Source organism: Hydra vulgaris, chromosome 03, assembly GCF_038396675.1.
Source record: "Hydra vulgaris chromosome 03, alternate assembly HydraT2T_AEP".
NCBI lineage: Eukaryota > Metazoa > Cnidaria > Hydrozoa > Anthoathecata > Hydridae > Hydra > Hydra vulgaris.
Genome location: NC_088922.1, coordinates 51879275 through 51906563, shown reverse-complemented (window position 1 = coordinate 51906563; position 27289 = coordinate 51879275). Strand labels below are relative to the sequence as shown.

The following is a 27289-nucleotide window of genomic DNA, read 5'->3' as shown; positions in this document are numbered from 1 at the left end:
GCTCTTCCCAAAGCCAACAAACTATAGATCTATATATATATATATATATATATATATATATCAATTAAAATACAACCTGCAACTCTTGGCACCAAATAATGATCATTATACTTTTGTATAATGATTATTATTTGGTTTTTCATTTCATTCAAGATATCTTCAAAGGCAAAAAAAAGAAAATAATGTTTATTAATTGTGTGTTACATTGACACATTTAATAATAAATTATTATTAGTAATAATTTTTTTCTTATTTTTTATATATTTTTATATATATATATATATATATATATATATATATATATATATATATATATATATATATTATATATATATATATATTTATATATATATATAGAAGATATTTATATATATATATAGAAGATATTTATATATATATATAGAAGATATATATATATATATATAGATATATATATAGAAGATATTTATATATATATATAGAAGATAAAGTTAGATAAGTGTTTTTTACTAATTTATTATTGCTCTGTTCTTTAAGAACATTGAGCACTCTATTTGTAAAATGCACAAACATAATTTACATATATATATATATATATATATATATATATATACATATATATATATATATATATATATATATATATATATATATATATATATATATATATATATATATATATATATATATATATATATATATATATATATATATATATATATATATATTGGTTTGTGTAACCATTTTTTTAATAAGAAGATAAATTTTCCTAGCTTTAATTATGTATTATGTAATATATAAATTTTCCTAGCTTTAATTATGTTGGGAGTTGATTAGTAAATAAATATGTATGAAAATAAATTTATAACTTAGATTTTAAGTAATTTCCACACAAAAATAGCAAATATACAGTCCTTATTTCAGTGAATTTTCGAACAAAATACATCAAGTCAATTAACTGAGCAAGCTACTCAAAATAGAAAAAAACGCTGATAAAAAAAAATGTATCTTTGCGCAGCAAAAAGAACTTTTAACCGAACCTTTTACTTGAAAGTATATCTCATAAAATATGTTAACATTTATTAATTTAATTAGTCGTATGTTTTGTTTTAACACTTTTAATTGGTTGGAACTTCTTACAAATAAATTTCACACGTGAGCAAGCTTTTGAAACATTTTTAAAATGTTTAATAAGTTACGTTGGAAGCTTGTGATATTAAAATTTAAATGCTATGACTTCTAAGAAGACAGTTGATTCATAGAATTTCTCTTGTGCATCGTATCAACTTGATACTGGTGGAAATGTTTCCTTACTCTGGTACAAAATATGTAGAGAATTTTATGAAGAACAGAAAAATAATGGTAAGTTTGGAATAAAAGATGTTGCACAAATTGGTAAGTTTGATACTTTAATATCTATTTTATCTTATAATATGTTTTTATAGGTAGATTACTTTATTTATAAATTTTTTAATAAAGGTGCCAAAACATTTGTCAAAGGAACAAAAACAGTCAAAAGAAATAATTTTAAGGATCACGTGAACTAAAGTCTTACTATATATATATAAACAGCTGTTCGCCGATTAGGGGAAAAAAGAAATGCAAATAAAACTGATAACATCAGAATGAGTTCAACAGTCGTTGAAAAACAAACCGCTATTGTTACGCATATGCAAATTTTATCAACTCGTCAGTCAAACCAATTATTAAAGAAATTTTAAATAGCACATTTTTTAGTTACAAAAGGAAATGGGTTTAGTTTTTACTCTGGATTGGCACGCTTTGAAAAAGAAGTTCATAAAGTTGATTTGGGAGATAGCAACTCAAGTGATTCTGCATGTGCTGAAATTGTAAAATACTTAAGTAAAAGTATTTTGCTGAATGATATAACCGAACCACTTAATGAAAACCGTATATCTTATTATGGAGTAATAAGTGATGGTAGCAGCAGTGCTAAGTTAAAGGATGAAAAAGAGTTGTTTGTACTGAAAACAGCTGCTACCGGTGTTCCAAAATTTTAAGTTATGAGTCTGAAAGTAGTAGCTGATGCGAATGCAGAAGGGCTTTAAACAGCTTTAAAAAAATCAATCCGCAAGTTACATTTAAATACGCAGCGTACCACCAAAGAGATAGAACTATGTAGTTATGGGGCCCCAGTTAATATTAAGATATACTGTCTTATAAAAAAAGAAATAGGAGATCATTACCAATTAATTTTGTGCCCTGGCCATAAAATTGAACTTATCTTACATGATGCATTTACAGGATTGCAAATTAATTGCAATGTTGAAAAAGATTGCACAAATATTTACTACTTTTTTAAACGAGCAAATTTAAAATGGCGTTTGTTAAAGTGACAATCACAATTCATGAACATTTATTTTAGCAAGATATAAGAGACCAACGGGAACAAGATGGATTGAGCATCAACTTAATGCGCTTAACTCTACAATTAGAAATCTTCCAATATTTTTAGGCTTTGCAAACCAGCAAATCTTAAATCCATATAACAAACAAATGAAATCTGAAAAAAGTATACTGCAGGGCTATCTGAAAGATAGTTTGAATATCTTAAAGATTATTTTTAATTGTATAAAAATAGATATTTTAAAAAGACTTGCACCAGTAAGTAAAATTCTGCAAGATTCAGAATTAACTCTTCCACAGCTTTTGACTATATCATCTTCATGTGCTAAAACCATTATTTAACATATTTCCAACACTTTGCAAATTTTTGGAAGATGAAGTAATTGAGCCTGACATAAATTTTGAAGTACAAAAAACAAGAGCAAAAGACTGCTCCACTAAAAATCAAGCAAAGTATTCATATTATGGCTATTTATTGCAAGGGACTTTAAAAGTGAGAGGTTCCGAGTTCGATCCCCACCATGTCCCTGGTAGTACCGCGCTCAACTTGTTTCTCTGCGCAGCGGCCTTGTTCGTCGAGGTTCGTGTTTGGAGTTATAGAGTTGAGAGAGGGTTATAACCACTAATAAGTAGCCTCCTCATCTGTAGTGGCCTTCTTGGCCTTGAGGAGGTGAATAACAAAAAAACAAAAAAAAAAAAAATGATGCGCTTCTTCAATGTGCAAATTTTTTTACTGGCATTTTGAAAAAATTAGATGAGTTGCTTTGCGCTAGGTTTCAATCTGTTATTGAAAATCCGTTATTTAACACAATAGCATCTTTTCTAGACACAAAGTCATACGTATTGGCGGAATCGTCTGATGAAATTCTTAACTTTGTTAATATTATTGTTGATATGTTCAAATCTTGTTAGCAAACAAATGTGATTTAAAAAAATTACCAAGTGAAGTTGAAATATTATATGAACACATTAGGGGCTTTTTAGCTCATAAAAGTCCTCCAAAATTTTGGCAAGCAATATTTTTATCTAAGTATGAGCTAGGCATTTTGAACATTTTACATCAAGCTGAAATTTGTATTGCGTTACCTATAAGTAACGCAGAGTCAAAGCGTGTATTCTCTTTCCTATGGAAAGTATTTTCTGAAACTCGCCAATTATTATCTAATCAAACCTTAGAAGATATTCTTTGGCTCAGATGCGATAAAGACTTTTCTGAAAGTCGCTATAAGCGCGCCATAGAAATGTATTTAACAGAGTATCCTGATGGTGGAATCAGAAAAGGAGTTAGTCGACCAGACGGTCATTTGTATCTAAAAAAATGTGCTTTAAACAATTCTGGTCAGAAAACAATAACACAATTGTTAGAAAACATCACTTCATCTGAGTTTAATATAATTGTTTTTTGAATCCACCTATTTTTATAGTTTTCCTCCTGAAAAACTATAAAAATAGGTGGACTCAAAAAACAATTATATTAAATCCCCCCTTTTAAAAAATATATTCAAAAAAAAAAAGCAAAAGTAAATAATTCTAAACAATTGCAAACAGAGAAGAGCCCAAAGTTTATTTGGAGATACTGTTTTTTTTTCAGCAACCTTGGGGGAAGGGTCTTCTCTTTATCATGCTTGCCTTTTTTATTCCAGACTCCATTATCTACATCTACAAATCTCTTATTTGCCCCTGTATGGAATACTATTGCCATATTTGTGCTTATTCTGCTTATAACTCTATTTCTCTTCTAGAAAAAGTCTAAAAACATGTTGTAAATTTAGCTGGACCCACCTGATCTGCAAAGCTTGATCCCCTTCCACATTGTCTTTAAGTTGCATCTCTTTCTCTTTTCTACAAATATTATTATGGTCACTACTTAAAGGAGCTATCATCTCTAGTTCCATTAAATAAAACTCATTTACGCTTGACTCATCATACAACAAAATCTTATTATTTTACTGTATCTGTCCCTGCATGCTCAAAAAACTTTTATTCATCTAGCTTTTTTCCTGCACATCAACCCTTTAAAACTCTCTCCCATCTTCATGTTTTCCTGACTCATGCAACCTAAAACTCTTCTGTCAACTCTAGAGTTATAAAAATAGTTATAAAAAAAAAGAATAGATATTCTTTATTTTTCTAGTTACTCCCAAATAATAGTGGTTGCTTGTAGGCTTGTTGAGAGTAAATCAGAAAATGTTTGTTTTAGGTGAGCATTCATTTACTCCCGCCTCTGCAGGAGTAAATGAATACTCTCCTAAAACAAACATTGTGAGCCATGTGATTGCTCCTCTAAAAAGCTTTTTACAAGAGCTTTCGATTTTTGCACAAGCTATCTGTTTATTTATTAAAAAAATGCTTATTAAATTTTATACTTGTTCCAAGCAGATGTTTGTAATGTTGATGTTACAAGAATATATGCATAACAAGCATTGTTTATCGCTTTTTACGTATTCAATTTTGTTTCACTTCAAATGTATTTTTAAAAATGTTTAATATTATAAACTGAATTTTAAATAATAGCTTTAATAGTAAGATATAGCATTGACTAAGAAAAAGATTTATTAGCAATCACACTTTGCAAGCAAAAAAAGTCCAACTGAAACTCGAACTTTGTCTTTTATAATATGATTTTATATATATATATATATAAAATTTTATATATATATATATATATGTATATATATAGATAGATCTATAGTTTGTTGGCTTTGGGAAGAGCGGAAGGAAAAAAGTGATTCTTACGCCAACATATACGTCACTTTTAATTACTTTTAACTTTCGTCCAACATTTCCGTGTTGGACGAAAGTAAAAACCATTAATTTAATTACAAATTAATCGTTTTTTAAAAAAACCACAAAAACGCAAATTTAATTGACCAGAATGTTTTTAAAAACATTCTGAATGTTTTTAAAACATTTTGAATGTTTTTAACAATATAAACAATGTTTTTATTTTAATTTTTTTTAATAAAATGTTTTTATTTTAATTTTTTTTAATAAAATGTTTTTATTTTTATTTTTTTTACTGTAAATCATGCGCGGAGTGTTGCTACATCGACTATCTTATAGCCTGACTCGCAAGGGAGTGCTGCTACATCGACTGACAAATAGCCTGACTCGCAAGCGAGTGCTGCTACATCGCCTGACAAATAGCCTGACTTGCAAGGGAGTGCTGCTACATCGACTGACAAATAGCCTGACCCGCAAGGGAGTGCTGCTACATCGACTGAGGGTTTGGTTGGGGCAGGCAGTCTATCATTATTAAAAAAAAAAAATTCCGGTCTTGCATTTTAATTTTTACTTTTTGTCAACAAAATATGGAAAAAACTTTCGGACAACATCTAAGGGTTCTATATATATATATATATATATATATATATATATATATATATATATATATATATATACAACTCTTAGATGTTGTCGGAAAGTTTTTTCCATATTTTGTTGACAAAAAGTAAAAATTAAAATGCAAGACCGGAATTATTTTTTTATTAAATGATAGACTGCCTGCCCCAACCAAACCCTCAGTCGATGTAGCAGCACTCCCTTGCGGGTCAGGCTAAAAGATAGTAGATGTAGCAGCACTCCCTTGCGGGTCAGGCTATTTGTCAGTCGATGTAGCAGCACTCCCTTGCGAGTCAGGCTATAAGATAGTCGATGTAGCAACACTCCGCGCATGATTTACAGTAAAAAAAATAAAAATAAAAACATTTTATTAAAAAAATTAAAAATAAAAACATTTTATTAAAAAAAATAAAAATAAAAACATTGTTTATATTGTTAAAAACATTCAGAATGTTTTTAAAACATTCTGGTCAATTAAATTTGCGTTTTTGTAGTTTTTTAAAAAAACGATTTATTTGTAATTAAATTAATGGTTTTTACTTTCGTCCAACATGTAAATGTTGGACGAAAGTCAAAAGTAATTAAAAGTGACGTATGTGTTGGCGTAAGAATCACTTTTTTCCTTTCGCTCTTCATAAAGACAACAAACTATATATATATATATATATATATATATATATATATATATATATATATATATATATATATATATATATATATATATATATACATATATATATATATATATATATATATATATATATATATATATATATATATATATATATATATATATATATATATATATATATATATATATATATATTATAGCCCAGAATTTGTATGTAGTATTATTTTCATATTAATTTATAACTCTTAGTTTTTCAATATTCCAAATTTTAAAGTTATATTTATGAACCTATTGATACATAAAATGTACCTTTTGTTATGAAAAATATATAAAATTAGAAATTATTCACGTTATCCTGAATGGTAAAGATTTCTGAGGAATTTTAACAATGTTTATCATCATTTTCAAATAGCCTTTCAATGTTGGAGGTGTGTAGTATTTAAATTTGAAGTAGCATTCAAGCAACGGCAGAGTACTGATTGGACTGTTAAAATCATTACCACTAGAGGGATTTAATGATTTCTTATGCAACAGCATTGACAAGCTTACCACACATTCATATCTTTTAAAAACACAAATTAGATACATGAAAAACTGTTGTAAAAAAAATTGTACAAAAAAAAATAATAATAATAACAATAGTGCTTTCTACCTTAATAGTAAAATCAGCACCGGAACTAGCAAGCTTAAATGTGTTTGGACAAAAATCGACACTGAAAATAGGTTCTTTTTGATGCCATGATATTTCTGGAGTGTACAGCTTCATATTCGTAAAAACTATTTGCATGAAAAAAATTATATATAGTATATATGTTACTGTTATCCACAGTACCAGGAATTAGCTAAATGCTAATGTTTATAATATAATATAATTTAAATTGCAACTCTGAATTTCATGTGTTACCACAATCTTCAAGAAGTAAAATTTTAATTTTGCTAGGATATGCTTAGTGGACTTTACGGTTTATATTTATATTTAGATCGTTAAGGGACAGAAATAGTTTAGCAGTTAGGTTAATGTTATTACTTCGTTTTGAGTTGAATAGTTAATAATAATTGTGAAATAGTTGATTATTTTAATGGTTGTTTAAAAATATTTATTTATGTGGTAATGTGCATTATTTATATATTAAAAAATACATAAAATTAAAAATTGATATAAAAATATAAATATTATGAAATATATTGCAATAGATGTATGTGTGTGAGTAATTTATTAGTTAGCTTAGAGATATATGAAGTAGAGTAATATAGTTATTGTTAGTTGTTAGTTAGGTTTGTAGTAAGCTTCGTAATTTTTTCATGGCTGCACTTTGAAATAATTTCCGTCCTTTTATTTAGCAGTTCCTCGGGTTTTGGATACGATATATATATATATATATATATAGACATAGTGGGCACCTTTTAGAAATATTTGAGTAGGGGGTACAGACTTCAGAATAGACCATGTTAATAAAGGGGATTCATTAAAATTTAATAGGGTGGTGGACTTTTTGGATTTAACATTACTGAATATTACATCTGATTTTCCATTCACCTTTGGTTAATCCAATATAAACTTTGCTGGGTTGGATTTTAGCTGTGATAATGCATTTGTATATAATGTTTGTGGATTTGTACTGACCATTCAGGGGGCATTCTGTTTTATTTCAACAATTGCATTTTGGGTCATTATTTTCAATTCTTAGAAATTATTTATTGGAATTAATTCTTGGAATTAGCATTTAGCTAATTCCTGGTACTGCGGGTAACAGCAACATATATACTATATAGCTCTAGTTTATCTATTGAGCACTCTTTTAATAATACAATATTATACATGATAATATAAAGATATTTTCTTTATTCATGTATATACTCTTACGTGTGTGTGTGCATGTGTATATATATATATATATATATAAATATATATATATATATATATATATATATATATATATATAAATATATATATATATATATATATATATATATATATATATATATATATATATATATATATATATATATATATATATATATATATATATATATATTAGGCTGTCCCAATAAATAACATTTTTGAAAATAATCTGCTCCCACCCACTGCTCCCTAAATGTGTACTATCTAATACAAAAACACTAGGTTTAAAATTTTTTTGAATAAAAAGTATTTTAAGGAGTCCCTCAAGACCCTCGAATATTTAATGGATCCCTAATATTTTCAAATATATATATATATATATATATATATATATATATATATATATATATATATACAGTAGCGTGCAAAAGTAACTGGACAAGAGCATAACTTGAGATAACTTTTGAATGAAAAGTCCAATTTCTTTCAAATTTTCACTGCAATATCAAAAAATTGATTACAAATCTAAAAACAAATGAATTTTTACTAAATCTAAGAAATTTTATCTTAAAAGTTCATTTAAATAAAATATGCGCGTGGAAAAATATCTGGACAAAAAAAAAACTTGAATTAGATTTTTTTTTTTAAACATTTTTTAAATTGAAAATGCTTTATTTTAAAGTATTGCTTTAGTACTTTGTTGGGAAGCCCTTAGCATTGGTTACTGCTTGAGAATAATAAGGCATTGAGTCCACCAGCTTCATAATCACAATAATTTTGATTTTTCTTTTTTCAGAGTAATCAACAAAACACGTTTACTTGCTAGTTTTCGAATTGAAATTTGTCGATCAATGAGCTTACATAGACATTCAATAGAATTAAGAACAGGAGTTTGCTAAGGCTATTCGATTAATCGAATTTTTTTGGTTTTGAAAAAGTTGGAGTGAACTTTGGGTCATTGTCCTGGTAAAACATCCTTCCTCGAGGCATTTTGTCTTTAGCATGTGGTAGCATAACATTTTTAATTATATATTTGTATCTATTTTTATCCATTTTTTCCATCAATCAAATGGATAGGACCGATACAACTTCTATTCAAGTTAGCCCATTTCATAACGTTTCGACCTCTGTGCTTTACTGTTGATAGCTGGTATTTAGAACCGTTGTTGGCCTTTTGGTCGACGGACATATCTAATATTATCAGATCCAAATAACATAAACTTAAACTCATCACTAAAAAGTACTTTCAATCATTGTTTTCTTTCCCAATTCATTTGTTTTCAAATGTTTATTAGCAAATCTCTTTGCTAATAAACATTTGGGAAATGTTTATTAGCAAAGAGATTTGCTAATAAACATTTCTCAAATGTTTATTAGCAAATCTCAAGCATACTTTTCGATTCTTTATATAAATAAAAAGTTTCTTTGTAGGATGTCTTCCAAACAGATTTGTAGACCTCAAAAGATGTTTGATTGTGTCAACACTACATTTTACATTATAAAGTTCTTACTTAAATAAACTTTTAAGATTAGATTGCTTAGATTTAGTAAAAATTCATTTGTTTTTAGATTTGTTACCAAATTTTTGACTTTTCAGGGAAAATTTGAAAGAAATTAGACTTTTCGTTCAAAAGTTATCTCAAGTTATGATCTTGTCCGGTTACTTTTGCACGTTACTGTATATATTAGCCCTCGAAATAAGGAAAAAAGAGGTCAGCAATAATTTGCCAACCTTAATCTGTTAGAAGTCGGCATTAGGTCGACATAAAAAATTTGTTACAAAGGTTTTACTATAAAACATAGAAATGAGGTTGGCGATTTTTTATCGACTTTAAACATTTCTAGGTCGGCAGTTAGGACGGCATTGCCGAATGCTGACCCTAATTCCGAGGACATATATATATATATATATATATATATATATATATATATATATATATATATATATATATATATATATATATATACATATTTCCGAATGCTGACCCTAATTCCGAGGACATATATATATATATATATATATATATATATATATATATATATATATATATATATATATATATATATATATATATATATATATATATATATATATATATATATATATATATATATATATATATTCCGAATGCTGACCCTAATTCCGAGGACATATATATATATATATATATATATATATATATATATATATATATATATATATATAGATATATATAATATATATATATATATATATATATATATATATAAAATATATATATATATATATTTGAATGGTTGTACTTTTCGAAATAAGATATCATAGTTTTACTTACTATAGGAAGAGAAACTGTAAGCAAAGTCTACCTGAATTATATGTTATCTTCTTTTTTAATAGGTTTACAAAAAAGTTAATAAAAGTCCGATTAGATTAATTTATAATTTACTTGCCTTTTAATCACTCTTAGCAACAATAACTGCCATACATATTCTTGGCATTCTACATAAAAACTTATCCAATTTGTCAAAGTCAATTTTATGCCACTAATAAGTTTTGTCCACATCTTATGCATCATTTGGCATTTGTTTTTGACATTACTTTTAATTCCACCGGTAACTATCAGATAAGAGAGCGATCTTGTGATTGGGGAGGCTAAATCATTTTATTTAATATTTGATTGTTCTCGAACTAAGTCAAATAACTTTAACAAATTTATGAAAAATATGTTTTAGATTAAAGCTTCAAGTCATTTTCTTTTGAAAAAATTTATAGCTTCTCATTAACCCATCTTTCCAAAAGAGTAGCTTAATTTTTTAAGTGTACAAGTAAACTACTTTTGTCATTACTCCCACTATTTTCACAAAGTCACCTGTGGTATTCTAACCAAAACACCTTAACACTACATCCACCATGTTTTACAGTCAATAATATATATATATATATATATATATATATATATATATATATATATATATATATATATATATATATATATATATATATATATATATATATATATATATATATACATATATATATATATAAATATATATATATATATACATATATATATATATAAATATATATATATATACATATATATACACATATATATATACATATATATACATATATATATACATATATATATATATATATATATATATATATATATATATATATATATATATACTTATATATATGTGTATGTATATATATATATATATACACATATATATACATATATATATATTATATATATATGTATATATATGTGTATATATATATGTGTATATATATATATATATATACATACACATATATATAAGTATATATATATATATATATATATATATATATATATATATATATATATATATATATTATATATATATATATATATATATATATATGTATATATATATATATATATATATATATATATGTATATATATATGTATATATATATGTATATATTATATACATATATATTTACATATATATATATATACATATATATATATATATATATATATATATATATATATATATATATATATATATATATATATATATATATATATATATATATATAAACTAGCAATACATTTTTAACTTTCAAAAACATATGGCTGAAAAGTAACTAGCTATAAAACATACATAGGTGTAACAGTAAATGAGCATGAAAAAATAACCACTTACCCTGCCTTAGCGTATTTCTATTTTTATTGGGCTATATACCCAAAAAAATGCAAAGGTACCTACGGCCTTAAATTTTATGATTCTAAAAATGTAATTTAAACTTTTTAAGAATTAATTTATAATTCATAACAAATTAAAAATATAAAGATATATATACAAATACAACTATCGTATAAAAATATAAAGATATATTTACAAATACAACTATCGTAATAATTTAACACGGTCGTGTTTCGCATGCACCCTTTGTTTACAAGTTTACGACATTATTTTCCCGCGCGATAAAATGAAATATTTGCCAAAATTTTATATAAGCCTTTTAGCAAAGTAAAAAAAATTCTGTCGTACGTTTTAAGTAAATTTGTTTTCAAGCGTATTATTAAGTTTATTGACAGGCCCGTTGCTACCGGGTGGGCAGCAGGGTCATTTGCCCCCCCCCCATAGTCTTTAAAATAAATAATTTTGAAGAAATTGACTGAAAAAATGACTAAAAAAAAAAAAAGATCCTTAAAACTATTTCGTGGTAGTATTGCCCCCCAAATATAACTTTTGTTCCTACGGCCCTGATTGAAAATTACAAACGAAGATAAACACTAGTTTTTGAATTTATAAATTATGAAAATTAAAATAACAATAAATTCTAATGTTATCTTAAGTTTGTAAAACCAGATTGTATTCGCACAAAGCAGAAATATCGTTTTGTAGAAAAATAGACTTTGAAAACTTTGAAAAATTGAAAATTTTGAAAGCTAAATTTGATTTTACCCTAAATAGATATTTACGGGAATGAGATTAACTGATACTGCAATATCATCTGCAGTGTGAAGTTAATATTGTTTATTTAGTGTTTTTGCAGAAATTTTTTTTTTCTTTTTTTGAAATTCATTTGGCCTAGTTCGGGAATAGCTGTTCGTTCATATCAGAAATACTCTGAGAGAAATGCTCGTATAAATTATTTTCAAGTGCTGCCAGGACTTTGAAATCCTCTATAATCCTTAAAATTTACCTTTGGAAAAAACGTAAAAACTTTTTCAAATAATTCGTTTCCCCAGATTTGCACACTTATCAGAAACACTCTGTAAAAATTGCAGTGCTATAGGAAATTTTCCTTAGGTGTCTCAAGGACTGAGAAAAAGTGATCAACAGAAAAATAACCATCAGCGAGACTAGGTTTTTTCAAACCGAGACGAGACTGAGACGAGAGGTTAGTACTTCTCGTGAGACCGAGAACGAGACGAGACAAGAAATCTAACAATTTTTGAAAACAAATTTATTAAAATCCAAGTAAAAAAAAAATGTAAACATGGTTTTGACAAATAGACACAAATGACATTTGTCAAATGTAAACAACTTTTTCAAATATTAATTCAGAATTTTTTTGCCAAACTTTTCCAACAAGACAATGTTTTCTCTGATTAAGATGATTTGTTCTACTTTTTCTGGGTGTAAGTTGTGTCTGGATGATTGGACGACATTTCCACCTGAGCTAAAAATAGCTAAAAATTGTTTAGCTAATGAAGAGAGTTCTGACAATGCATTTGAATGCAATATCCACTAATCAAGAATCGGAAAGTCTTTTTTGGCATCAGAAAGATATTCATACTGGCACATTTCGATCAAAATAGGATTCAGTTCAGATGTTGGCTCTTGTGTTTCAAGTCTGACGTTTAACTTGCGCTTCAGTTTTGAATTAGGGGACAAATCTGCTGAAAGGACTCTGGCAACAGGTTGGCACTCAACATTATCCTTAACCTGTGAGGCTAACCATTCTTTGTTGTTTGAAACTTTTTGAAAAGCTTCAAGTGAAGCCCCTTTAAAGCAGGATTTAAGTAGTTTGCTGCAGCACTCAATAAGTTTCCAGTGTGACAAAGAGGAAACCTTTTCTCAATGCAGCTTTTCAAGTTTTTTGCATACAAGACACCGTAGCCATTTTTTCCATCCGTCTCAATAAATTGATCAATTTTGTCATGGATTAAATAAATAGAATCGGCGACAGTGTTAATTGTTGGAATAGACTCAGCTGACCACGTTTCTGTAGCTTCTTTAAGTGGTACCAAAACTTCTACTGCTCCCTTGATTGATTTCCACTGTGATGCACTGATGGTCTTTGAAGAAAAAATATCTTCATTTGCACATAAGCTGATAATTGCACTCTTTAGATGTAGGACAGAAGCCATGCAATCCAGTTCACTATACCATCTTGTCTCAACAGATTGGCGTAACTGTCTAAAATTGATTCCTTGAGCGTCTGATTCTGATTCAAGCATCTCAGCTGCAACTGTTGACTGGTGAGTTAAAGAAGCCAAATCTTTGCATGTTTGCAAAGCATCATCCATTCCAGCAGTCGTTTCAAATGAGTCTCGAACTGCACATTGCAAAATATGATTGTTGCACAAGTCTGCCTGGGAACTGTTGGACATGGGGTGTCCAGTGATGTAGTCTCCAATTTTCGTCAATAGCATGAAAAGTCTAAGAGATGTAGCTGTTCTGAGCTCTAGAAGTCCAAAAGTCAGAAGTAAATGCAGCACTTTTTAGATTTGGCGTAATCTCCGTTATAATGCTCTTCATTCCAGCTTAAACTTCTCTTGACCGAATTGAAAGCTTTCTTGAATATGTTGTTCTGTGATGAAGGCTCAGTTTAGGGCTTGCAATGTCAAACAATTTCATGAAACCTCTTCCTTCAACTGCTGAAAAGGATGGTAGATCAGTGCAAAAGTAATCCAGAATTGCAGAGTCAAACTGTTTTTGAATAGAATCGTCTTTGTCATATTTGGACTTTGTTTCAGCATTTCGACCATGGTTCGTTGTTTCTTCTTAGGAGGAGGAAGAAGAGAGTCATCAGTTTTTTCAGAATACTCAACGTAATCTTGGCTGTGTTTTTTTTTCGAGATGACGATGAAGTCCGCTTGTGTTTCCATCTTTTGTTTTCAAAGACTTTTTGCACGCCTTGCGTTCAGCACCATCACTTGTTTTTTGAAAATATCTCTAGATTTTGTTTTTTCTTGGTGACATTTTTGATCGTTGAAATGAGGCAAGAATATTTCTTTTCAATATGAACAATATGTGTCAAGTTGAATTCCACTGGTAAACTAATGAAATTAAGTCGAAAGTGCACCATTTTATACAAAAAGTTTTTGTATTTAAAATCTAATTAAAAATATTTAAAATCCAATTAAAATTTTTTAATTAGATTTTTAAAAAAAATCTAATTAAAAATCTAATTAAACTCTTTAAGTTATTTAACTTTAAACTAATTTAAGTTTAAATTTTTAAATTTATTATGTGTTTTTGCTGTTTTACTTTCTAATGACTATATATAGCGCAAAAAGTTGAAATTTTACGAGTGAGGAAACAATTCACACGCAATGAGAGTAAAGGATTGGAAAGTTTCATCATAGATAAAGCAGATCAAAAAACGTAAAAAAAAATCTTGCTGTCGGCAACGTTGGTGCTATAAACAGAGCAGCCGTGGCGTTGTGGTTAGCGCTCTTGCCGCAGAAACTAGAGATCCCTGGTTCAACGCTACCTCTTGGCAAGTTTAATAACATCGGTAAGGAAGGAGGCGTGAACTTCCTTTCGAATGCTCTTCCGCAGTGCACTGTGATAAGACCGTAAGGAGTTTTTGGGGCACCTGAAGTAATAATAATAAGAAAAAACAGCAGGGAATGAAACTGAAAAGAAAAGCTGGTGAACTCAGGTAAATGTAAAGCAATCATAAATGTAAATACAAATGTAAAGCAATCATAAACGTTGAAATTAGAAATCGCTTAAAATGGTAGCTTGGTAGGTGATTCCATTAATTAAATATGGTAAGCTGTCACCAAAGTTCGTAGTAGTGAAGATGTTGACTTCGTGACTCGCCTAAGTTATCATTATAATATAGTATTATCTGATTTTTTTGATTCAAGTTAAATTTGTAAAGAAAGACAAAAAAATTTACACATTGGTGCCGATAAAACATTGGAAGGGTTGTAATTCAATAGAGAAACATGAAGTTAGACCATTAAAGAAAATAGATATCATCTAGCATCAGAGACTGAGAAACAAAATGTTTTAACAGAGAAGTCTACTTTTGAACACCCTGAATACGATAAAATATCAAAGAACTTGTCACAAAATGTAACATTGCCGCATTGTTTTTGAATGCAAGCGCTATTGATATCAATTCACTGCAATCTGATGTGATCGAAGCAATTCTGTACGGTTGGTAATCATCTCTTAACAATAATGCATTATACGAGATACTCATCTATCGAGTTTTTTAAAAAATTGTTAATCCTGTAATCTTAAAAAACACAAGCTTTGCTCATCCGGGAAACTTATTGATATTATTATTATTTGATATATATTACTGAGAAATAAATGGTCTCACATTTGTCAGTTAGCACTAAGATGTGTATTTGCCGCAAGATTGATATCCGTCAAGACCTTTCCTAAACCTATATTTAGATTGTTCAAGATAAACTTTGAAGCAATAGATTATACAAACATAATCAACTCGTAGTCAAACAAAAGTGTTGAATATCCATTGTTTAAATTAATATTTTATAAATTTGAATTTATAGCTTAAAAACCCCGTTCTGACTTCAAAAATACTTCAATTTAAAAGCTTACTACGCCCAGGGGCTGACGCAAGATTTTTTTGACAGCCTTTGCCTTTTTAACCTCAGGCAGAGAAAGATTATTTTTTCGTTATTTTTACTTGCTTACCTTAAGATACCATATTTCTACCATATTTTTGATATCAATAGTATTTTTTTTTAACATAAACCCTTATTACTTTTTTTTTTAATTTTTATAGGAAGTTAAACATTAAAGACTTTTTTAGAATTGTAAATTTTATACACAACTGAAGATTTTATATCAAAACTCTTTTTTTTTAAATTAAAACATTTGTATTGATTTTACTTATATGCATTACTTTTCATAATTTGAGGTGTGTGTGTGTGTGTGTGTTTATGCACACACACACACGCACGCACGCACGCACGCACGCACGCACGCACACACCTCAAATTGTGAAAAGTAATGCATATTAGTAAAATCAATACAAATATTTTAATTTTTTAAAAATAAATAATAAAAACAACAATAATAAGTAATAATAATAACAATATTAAAAGAACTTGAAAGAAATAACAAGTAAATATAAATCCAAAATATTTTTTTTTTCTAAAAGATCTACTTTGAAGTATAAATAAAAAAACTATAATATAATAAAACTATAATAATAAAAAAAACTATAAAACTATAATAAATTAATTATTTTAATGTTTAATTTTAACAATTTAACTATTTTAATGTCATTATTGCATTACTGCACCAAAAAAAAAAAGTTACCAAAATGGTATTAATAATTAATGATAATATTAATAATAACAACAATAATAATAGTAATAATAACAGTAATAATAAAAACAATAATAAGTAATAAAAATAACAATATTAAAAAAACTTAAAAGAAATAACAAGTAAAAGTTATTTAAAAGTAATATTTAAATTAATTTATATACAATTTGGTTTCTTTCTAAATGATACGCAGTCAAAAAAAAGTACGAACGATGAAATCTTACATCATATAAACATATAATGAAATCCTAGAAATAATAAGATTTCTTTTCTTTTTCTTAGAAATAAATAATTTTTTATTAACAACAAGAAAAAAAAAATTATTATAAGATATTTAAAAAAATAATTTTATTTAAAAGCGAAATACTTCATAAATATAATATTACCTCATTAAAAAAAAATCAGTACAGTATGCAAAGTTTCTTCAAAAAAAAAGGTATTTAAACACGCTTTTAAAAAAATATATTAACACTAGAAACTAGAAAATATAAACTTGCAAAAAATTATTTTAATATAAAATAAAATTATATAAATTATATAAAAACTAAAACCATCAAACCAGAAATTTACCAAAAAATTATTAAAAAAATCATACAAAAACAGGCAATTTGCTTTTATTAGCATCTGAGTTAGGTACTGAAACTTTATTAGGTATACTAATTGAATTGCTTGTTGTTGTTGCAGAACGCTTTGCAGGTGACACTGTGTTTGGTCTAATATTTCGCTCAATTTTCTTTGCAACTGGATTTGCAAAGCCTCCATCATCGAAAAAATGACGAAAAGTGAATTCATAAAACGCATAGGCTCCAGGACCTAATTTGTCATCTACATCTTGGCTGGACACATCCCCAATATCAAACTCATTAGATTTACTTTCAGGAACTGGATCAAAGTTAGAAGTGTCAGTCGGATGATTGATTATAGGAACAAAAGGTGCCTTTTCCTCATGTATGGACAAAAAATTAAAATTATCAAAATAAGGATGGTTTTTTATTTCATGAGCACCATTCCTTCCGATTCGATTTTCAGGAGCGCTGCATAACTGTAAAATAAGGTTCTCTGAATGACGAGGTAGTTTTTTGCGGATAGTTAAAGTCTCTTTCCAATTAATAATCTAGAAAAGATATTATTAGTCCGTAATATATTTAAAATACTTAAAGCGCTTAAAGTTTCATGGGCGTTGCAAAGTTGCAAAATTTATATTACAAAAGTTATTCTGTTTTACAATTTATATAAAATTACTATTCACTTCAATATATTTCCTGTTTACAATCGTCAACGGTAAAATTTATTACAATTAACTCCATTGTGCAATTATAAAATTTTTGTTATCTTAATTCATTTGATAAGTTTCAGGGTGCGTTGTTTTCTAAGTTTAATTAATTTGATATGAATTTCAGGGAGCGTTGTTTTCTAAGTTTAATTAATTTGATAAGTTTCAGGGAGCGTTGTTTTTTAAGTTTAATTAATTTGATATGATTTTCAGGGAGCTAATTAAACTTATAGAATCAGATTGGTTTAATTAGCTCCCTGAAAGTCATATCAAATTAAATAAACTTAGGTTTAATAATGAAGTTGAATTAAACATTGGTTTAATAATGAAGGAGAAAGCAGAACAAGAAAGAACCTTTTAAATAATTTTATAAAAATATTAACTTTAGAGCAATAAATGCAAAAAATTACAGTTAAAAAAATTACTAAAATATTATAACTTAAATTATATACTAAATTAATATAATTTTTTTAGGATTTGCATCCAAATGAGAACAAAACGTTTATTGCTAATCACTTTCTCGTGGAAAATGTTCCAAAACCGACTCTGTACAATATACGGAAACGAAAGGAGAACAATATAGGACCAGAAAAAAAGGTCGGAAGTGGTTCGACTGCAAAAAAAAAATGCCTAAAAAACAGATGAAACGCCTAGAAAAAATTGATTGATAAATAGGATGGTGTTTCACAGTATAGTTAAGCCAAGAGATTCAATGTTTCCCAGCAGTATATTTCCAAAATTAACAACGAAAAAACTTTTATTTGTTATCGTAAAATAATTAAAGCACCAAAACGAATATTGATTCAGAAAGCAGCCAAGAGCCGAAAATTGGTTGCACTTTTTCGAAAAAAAATTATGATCCCAGGCTTTCTTGGCTTTCTGGCAACGCAGGGCATAATACTTCTGATCCAGAAACAACATCTATTGAGGTAAAACTCAAAAGAAAAAGCAAATACGAGCCAAAATTATTATTTTGGATAGCCTTGTCCGAGAAAGGAGTCTCAGAGCATTACATTACTCCTTCGGACCAAGCAGGCCCTGAAGGAGTAATTTAATGCTCTGGAGTAATATATTTTATGAATTCCAGACAGAGGCATAAATTATAACTAATTTAAAAGAAATACAACCTAATTTAGATAAAATACATCAAATTTTATTAAATTTAATTTTTTTAAATATCATAACTATAGTGGTCATTAAAATATAATGTCCTGGTTCGCAAAAAAGTCCGCATTTTACCGACTACCGACTTTCTTAGCTGAAAAAAAGCTGAAGAAATAAAGAATTTTAATTTGCTTAGTACCCCCGGTAGTACCCCCCCCCACCACGTCCCTGGTAGTACCGCGCTTAACTTGTTTCTCCGCGCAGCGGCCTTGTTCGTCAAGGTTCGTGTTTCGGAGTTATAGAGTTGAGAGAGGGTTATAACCACAATTAAGTAACCTCCTCATCTGTAGTGGCCTTCTGGGCCTTGGGGAGGTGAAATAACAAAAAAAAAAAAAAAAAAAAAAAAAAGTTGTGGATACAAACAAGCTACATCAGACCTTGTTTTAAATAAAAAACGGCTTAGTTCATTAGCTCCTCGTGACTTTGACGTCATAAAATTATCTTTATTTTTTTTATATAAGGACATTAACTTTTTTAACTACCACAATAAAATTAATTACCGCAAAACAAGTTTATTTTACTAATTTAAAAAAACAAATCTAGAAGTGTTATTTTGTAAATGTACATATTGTAGAATGTCTATTTTGTTTCAAATTTTTGTTTGTTTTTTAATATTAAATAATTAAATTTTATATTACATTTTTCATTATTATTTAAAATAAATTAATTGTTTTCTTTTCTCCACATTTATATAAATGAATTAAAATATCTTAATATTTTTTTTCATTATTTCTTAAAATTGCAACTTTGCAAATAATGATTTTTAAAAAGTTATTAACAATCAAAAAATATTATTTATTTCAAAGAAAAAAAGTTAACTACTTTAGCAGCGCTTTTTTTTTTGCGACAAAGATTTAAGTTTCCAAGTAACACAATAAAAAATATATACCGTTGCGCTTTCACTTGCCTTAAGGCAAAAAAGTTAAACGTATGAATACTTGCTGTCATGACCAGTAAAGTACGGCTCTAAAGGAGTTTATTTCACACTCTATTTTTATACTTATTCAACTACTTATTTATGCTCTTCTTTACTTTAATACTTTTATAATTTATGTTAGAAAAATAATTCATTTAAACATTGTTTTTAGAGCAATGAAAAAAAAAAGTTGCACTTTATTTGTATGCTTCGAGCTCATTAGAACTCTTACCCCGTTTATTTATTTCTAAAGAAAAAGTCTCAATTAAATGAAAACCAAAGACTACTATATGGAAGGACGTGCAAAGTCGATTTCCTGACTCCGCTAGCGAAGGCCATTCAATATTTCTCACTAAACTCTTATTTAACTAAATTTGGCTGAAATAACGTTTTATAAAATCAAATTACTGAAATATTATTAAAATAATTTTGCGTTATTGTTAATAAAAAATTAATAACAAATTAAAAACTTATTTAAAAAAGCATAAAAGATCAATAAAAAAAAATTCCTCTATGAAAAAACGTAAACATTATATCCTCTAGAGACTTTTTAACAAAGTGAAAACTTAAAAAAAAAAACATGAATTTAATATAATAAACTTCTTAAAAAAAGAAACAACAAAATATTATATATATATCATAATGACATTATTCAGCTAGGCGTGCCTTCTTAATTGATGTCTGATAAAGACATCCATTTTTCGTTTGGTCTTTATCCAAATTCTGCATTCCCTGCAGGAGAACATTTGCATGAAAAGAACGCCTGAAAAGGCTTTTTGAAGATAAACCTAAATCATAGTATGTGTCCATTACAGAAAGAATGTTTATAAGTCTTTTTCTACAACATGTTCTGTGTTTGTTTTTTTTTAGAAAGCATAAACCAATTTTAACTAGCTGATAGGTACACTCGTGTGGGACTGTCAAATATCTCCTTGAAACTTCCTCAATAAAGTCTTTAGCTTCATTTGTTAGTTTAGGTTTATCATCTGGATAAACTAGTTCACCTTCACATTTTTTCTCAAGCCACCCTGCCACATAGGCAGCAGAGTTCTCTTCAGTTTCAGAAAGACTCACATCATAAATGCATGTTTCAATTGAGGTTGCATCTTCAATACTAATTGGACCCTTGCATATGTGACCTTTTCTATTGGGTTGCCCTACTTCCACTGATTCTAAAAATGATGCAGCAAATCGAGCTAAACGCTTTTTAAAAGCAGAGAAAACATCACCAAAAGCATTTGCCCCTGTTGATTGTCTATAAACAGAAAATTTTCCTTCTATTCTGTCACTTTGTAGCTCACGAAGCAAAACATAATCAAAACCAACTAAAAACAAATGCTTGCAGATAGCTATCAACCCTTCAGTGGTTTGCACAAGGGCTTTTTTGGTATAATGGGTAACACACTGAACTTGTTTAGGTCCATGTCCTGATTTCATACATTTAAGTATGTCTAAAAACAATTGAAGATTATTTGAATCTTTATCTTGCACAGATTGGTTGTGATCTCTCAGCCTAATATCTTGCCCTTTTGCAGAAACATTAACAATGTTCCACCAATCTAAAATATTCTGAATAAAAGAGGAGGTTTCATAAGCTCCTTTTAGTTTTAGGGCAGCTACTACTTTCTCATTAAATACTCTTAAAACATGTTGCACATTCTGTAGTTGAAGTCTCGAAGGATAAACAGCGGCATAGGATAAAGGAACTGATTTTAAAATGTTCTCTTTCTCATATTGATATAGACCTTTCACATCTGAAAATGAAGCTATGGTTTTATTATCTAAAGATATCTTTTGACACTTTTCAGAAATCCAGTTATTTCTTAAGCATTTAAGTAGATGAACTGTGTCAAACAAAAGAAACCAAACACGATGATCGTCTAATGGATGAATGGCCTGATAGTCAGTAATTCTGTTAAATATTTTGCAGTATTGCTGATTGATTTTATGATTATCAGTTACAGATCCTAAAACTATTCCACCGTGTTTTTCAATTATAATAGCAGCTTCTACTTTTTCAAATATTTTTTGTAAAACCTGATCAATGTTAGAGGCAGAAATTATAGACTGCAGCTTTCTTTTACTTGGAAGGACTAAAAAATCACGAAGTTGATGGTAGTTGCAGTTATAAAAAGACTCGATTGCAAAGCAATAATCAGCTATAGAGAAACTTTTGTTACGCAAGAGTCTAAGTTGTCTTGTAATGAAATTCAATTTCTTTTGCTTAATATCATCATCTAATTCAAATTCATTTTCTGAAAGAGTATTTGACACCTTTTCAATAACATCATTAACATGGAGTTTATAATTATGAACTAAATTAATTGTTTCGAAAAATTGTGAGTAGAAAATTAAGCCATTGTTTGGATTCAATATATTACCTAATGAAACACTAATTCCATGTTTAAAAGCAGAAAAAGTTAGTGGTGAACACAAGGTACACTTATCATAAATAATAATTGTCATAAAACTCTCTTTAAAATATTTTGACATAAAAATGCATAAGAATTTATCCTCTTGTCGAGATATTACTATATTTTCATACTTTTTGTGTAATTCAGTGTCAGGATAAAAATCAGAAAACGAATTTATTCTATCTTTTTTGATGAAATACTTCAATTGCTAATCCTCCGGCTTAGATTGGCGAAGCACAGGCTTTGGTGTTGGTAAACAAGAAAAAGGAACATTAAAAATACTTGGTGCACATGCTGGTCGAGTATAGCCACCAGGCACCTTTATCATTTCTGTATTTTCAGGCCAATGTTTTCACATATAAAGAATTTAGATGGCTCCATAATAAAATTTTTACGTGAAGGAAGCACATTAATCCATCTCTGTTTCTCAACTTCATCTTTAGGTAATTTAAAAACACGACACTTATTAAATTTATTATAATTCCCTTTACAATTTACACATTTGTTCACCATAATAAAAGCTAAAGATTTTCAAAAATTATTACTGGAACGTAAAAGAACACTACAACTTTGATAAAAATAATGGCCTTCGCTAGCGGAGTCAGAAAATCGACTTTGCGCATCCTTCCGTATAGTAGTCCTTGATGAAAACATAATCCTAATTCAAAAAAGAAAATCATCTTTTAATGTGCTAGATGCTCAGATTAACCTTATTGATTGCGCAAACATTCAAAATATGTATTTCTAACTTCTAAATGGCATTTGCATGACATTTCTTGCGGCATTTTTCAAAATTCAAGGCTTAGAAAGTAAATTTCAACCATTCATCGAGTCAGGGTGACAGGAATAGTGTCAAAAAATGAACTTCAGAATAGTGTCGAATATATTAAAAAGGCCTAATGTCACAAAAAAAAAGAATAGTGTCGCAAATGAATTTAATGAATAGTGTCGAAACTATTAACTTTTTATTTTTGTTACTATTCATTAAACTCTTTTAGGACATTGTTCCTTTTTCTATTTTCAACACTGTTCATTAAATTCATTTGCGACATTACTCCTTATTCTATTATTCGACAATCAATAATGCGACAATTTGCGACACTATTCCTTTTTCACATTTTCAACAATCAAATTTGCGACAATCAAAATGTCAAATCCGCCCCTTAATACAAAGCATTTAAAATTTTTTAAATCAGATCGTATATATTAAAAGCAAAAAAAGGTTTCGAACCAGGCTTTTCGCTTCAGAAACTCTGCAAGCTAATCACTCGGCCGCTCAGGCATGTTGACAAGATTTTAAAACCATTTAACAAACAAAAGACTTTATAAAACGGAAAAAAATGCTATTAAGGAGATGCTATTAAGGAGTTGATGTCAAAATCCAATTTTTAAGTGAAAGTAAAACTGTAAAACTTAATATTTGTTTTAACATTATATAGTTTAAAGTTTTCATAAGTTAGATATTTGCATATTCTTTCATTCACATTAACTGATAAAAAAAAAGTGTTGCGACTCTTTCTCGCCATTACTTGGGTTGCAATCACTGCCCACGTTGCATAGCTCAACCTACAAAAACCTGCACCTACAAACTTGATCTACAAAATAAAATATCTACTAAAAAGTGGAAATAATTTTTAGATGTCCTACTGAAGCCTAAATTGTTTTCAACCTATTATAGTCCTTTTTTAATTCGACTGATTTGTTTTCATTTTCGACCAATTTTTTTCTCGACCGATTTGAGATAATTTGGTTTTCAACTGATTATAGGCAATATGCATTTTAACCTACTAGTCGGTGTTTTTACTGTTCCCCCTTCCCCACCTTGTATTAGGGACACTCAAGAGTATGGGAGAGTGGGGTATTGGCGAACACCTAAGCAGGAATGCGAATTAAAGACACCAGTTATATAAAATTGATCATATTTATTGCTTATCATTTAATCTAAATATTCAGTCAAAAATCCCCCAAAAGCAATTTTTATATATCATATTATAAAATAAAAATTTAGGGCAAAAAACAAAACCATTGGTATTCGAAATTACCTTACGTATGTGGGGTACTTCTGAACACACCTTGGGTTAATCACAAGCACTGTTTTGTAATAACAAATAAAATACTGATTGTAATAACTAAGTGCAGAAATCACAGACAAAACCTCAGGAAATGCTCACCTCCATCAGGCCTTACAATTGTAACACACAATCCAGATGGCATGGCAGATCATAAAACTTTTCATGACATGGGCAGATCATAAAACTTTTCATTGTAACCTAATACAACAACATTCTTTTAAAATTAATAAACAAAAATCACAAACAAAACCCCAAGACATGCTTTCCCAGTTTTGCATTTATGACACATGTTCCAGTCTTCTGTGGGTGAATCCTTATACTTTTCTTCGCAAATTAAACAAAAAAGTTCTGTATCACCTCTGGCTCTCTTTTTTTCTTTACGTCATAGTGCATAGTCAGCCTCTAATAGATTAAAGTTCTTCTTTCTCTGTTTACTTTTACCATTAGTATTTTTTACTTCTTCCTCCTTTCTTTTTGCTCTAAAATATTTCTCATTGGCGAACTAGTAGTAATAGTGGGGTGTTTCTTTTTTAAACATTCTCTGGTTTTCACTCTATTAAATGAAATTCTAACAATTTATCTGTTAAAATCAAACATATTTAACAATATAATCTAACAATTTATCTGTTAAAATTAAATGTGACAAAAGTAAAAAACATTAAAGTTCTGGCCGCCTGACATCCGTGTGTTATCAATGACACTTTAGACGTTCAAAATTACCCCACTAAGATCATTCATTATTTCCCCGCTGACACAAATAAATGAAATAGGATTAACCTACTACTACTGAGGTTGTATTGACATATTCAATATATATAACGTGTAAAAAACTCTCTGATAATGAAAATATGCAACAACAACAACAAAAGGAGTGGTTTTATATCCAAAGTGGCAATAACAGGAAGGTCTCTCAAGCAAAAAATTTATAATCAGAAGAAATTATCAGAAAAAGTTATGATCAATTTATTGGAAACGAGCGCAGCTTCACTACACTACTGCACATCTGGAACTGAGTTTGGGACCCCCTCTCATCAGGCAAAAAGAAATTGTCAACTATCTTTTTCTATCATGCTGCTTGAAAATGTTCTGAGTTACCCCGCGTTCGCCATTACCCTACTCTCCCCATATATAAAAAAAAAGAGGTCAGATCTTATTAAATGCCCTTCCATGGTGCTTTACAATAAGATCGTTAGGTCTCCTTGGAGAATAAAATACCGCCATTTACATCAAATGTTAGAAAATGATTTTTCTTTTTCTTCTAATTATTAAGGTGCTCCAACAAGACCTAACGGTTTTGTCGTAGAGCTGCGCAGAAGAGCATTTAAGGAGTAATTTCACGCCGCCTTACATACCTAGACCAGGCATTAAACCTTGAACCTCTCAATTATAAGCCAGAGCCCCAGTCATTGCGCCACGGCTGATTAAATTCAGCTCTGATTCAAATCAACAACAAATAAATAAAATACATACCAAAAAAAATGTAGTTATAAAGTCAATCGAAAAAAAAATAAGTTAAGAATTCAGTAGGTTGAAAATGCAGTAGGCTTAAAAATTAGTAGTTCATGTTTTAATTAGTAGTAAGTATGAAAAATCAAAAGTTGTAAGTTGAAAATCAAAATCGTCATTTTCTATAATTTTAAAAATTTCAAAATTAGGTCCAGCTATAGGCCACCTCACTGCCAAGAGTTCTGTGTCAAACAGGCCCGAAAGGACACTATTAAGTTCAGCATTATTATATAGATTTTTGATGCAATGTTGTAAGTTATAACATGTTTACAAGGAATTTATTTATTTATTTTTTAAAAAAAAAAAAGAAATGGAGGAAGAAAAATCAAGAAAAAAAAAAAATTATATTTAAATAACTTTTTTATTCAAAATTCTTTCTAAATTATAAAGAAACTTCTGTTTTCAGTTTTTTGATATCGAACAATCTGTTAATTATATTAAGCTGATGTAACTTTTGAAAATATTATTTTTCTAAACTACTATTTTTTGCAAAATAAAACTTAAAAATACAAACAAAGACATTGGAAGATATATTGCTTCAAGTGTAAACTCAAGCAAAAAAATTAATAATAGAGTTATATCCAAAAAATAAATTTTTTTTTAAATTATAAAAAAATAAACTCTTTATAAGATGTCGCTTAAAGTTTGTAAAATTTTTTTTTATTTTTTTGATAAGTCATTATAACAAAATTACATAATTAAATAACAAATTATAACAAAACAAACAAACATTAAAATATTAAAAGTGACG

The 27289-nt window shown here is 28.2% G+C and overlaps 2 protein-coding genes across 3 annotated transcripts in view; both read right to left on the bottom strand.

Moving 5' to 3' along the window:
- The window catches only part of LOC100200150 (chromatin assembly factor 1 subunit B), a 38520-nt gene extending 26569 nt beyond the window's left edge, over nucleotides 1–11951 (bottom strand). For both annotated transcript variants that reach the window (XM_065793615.1, XM_065793616.1), the window contains exons 1-2: nucleotides 11845–11951; nucleotides 6972–7096 (exon numbers count right to left, since the gene is read on the bottom strand). In XM_065793615.1, coding sequence (XP_065649687.1) covers nucleotides 6972–7085 — 114 coding nt within the window. In that variant the 5' untranslated portion in view covers nucleotides 7086–7096; nucleotides 11845–11951. The remainder of the gene's footprint in view (nucleotides 1–6971; nucleotides 7097–11844) is intronic.
- Nucleotides 11952–17322: 5371 nt separating this feature from the next.
- Nucleotides 17323–27289, bottom strand: part of LOC105843465 (serine/threonine-protein kinase Warts) — a 39438-nt gene continuing 29471 nt past the window's right edge. The window contains exon 3 of the mRNA XM_065793614.1: nucleotides 17323–18307. Coding sequence (XP_065649686.1) covers nucleotides 17783–18307 — 525 coding nt within the window. The 3' untranslated portion in view covers nucleotides 17323–17782. The remainder of the gene's footprint in view (nucleotides 18308–27289) is intronic.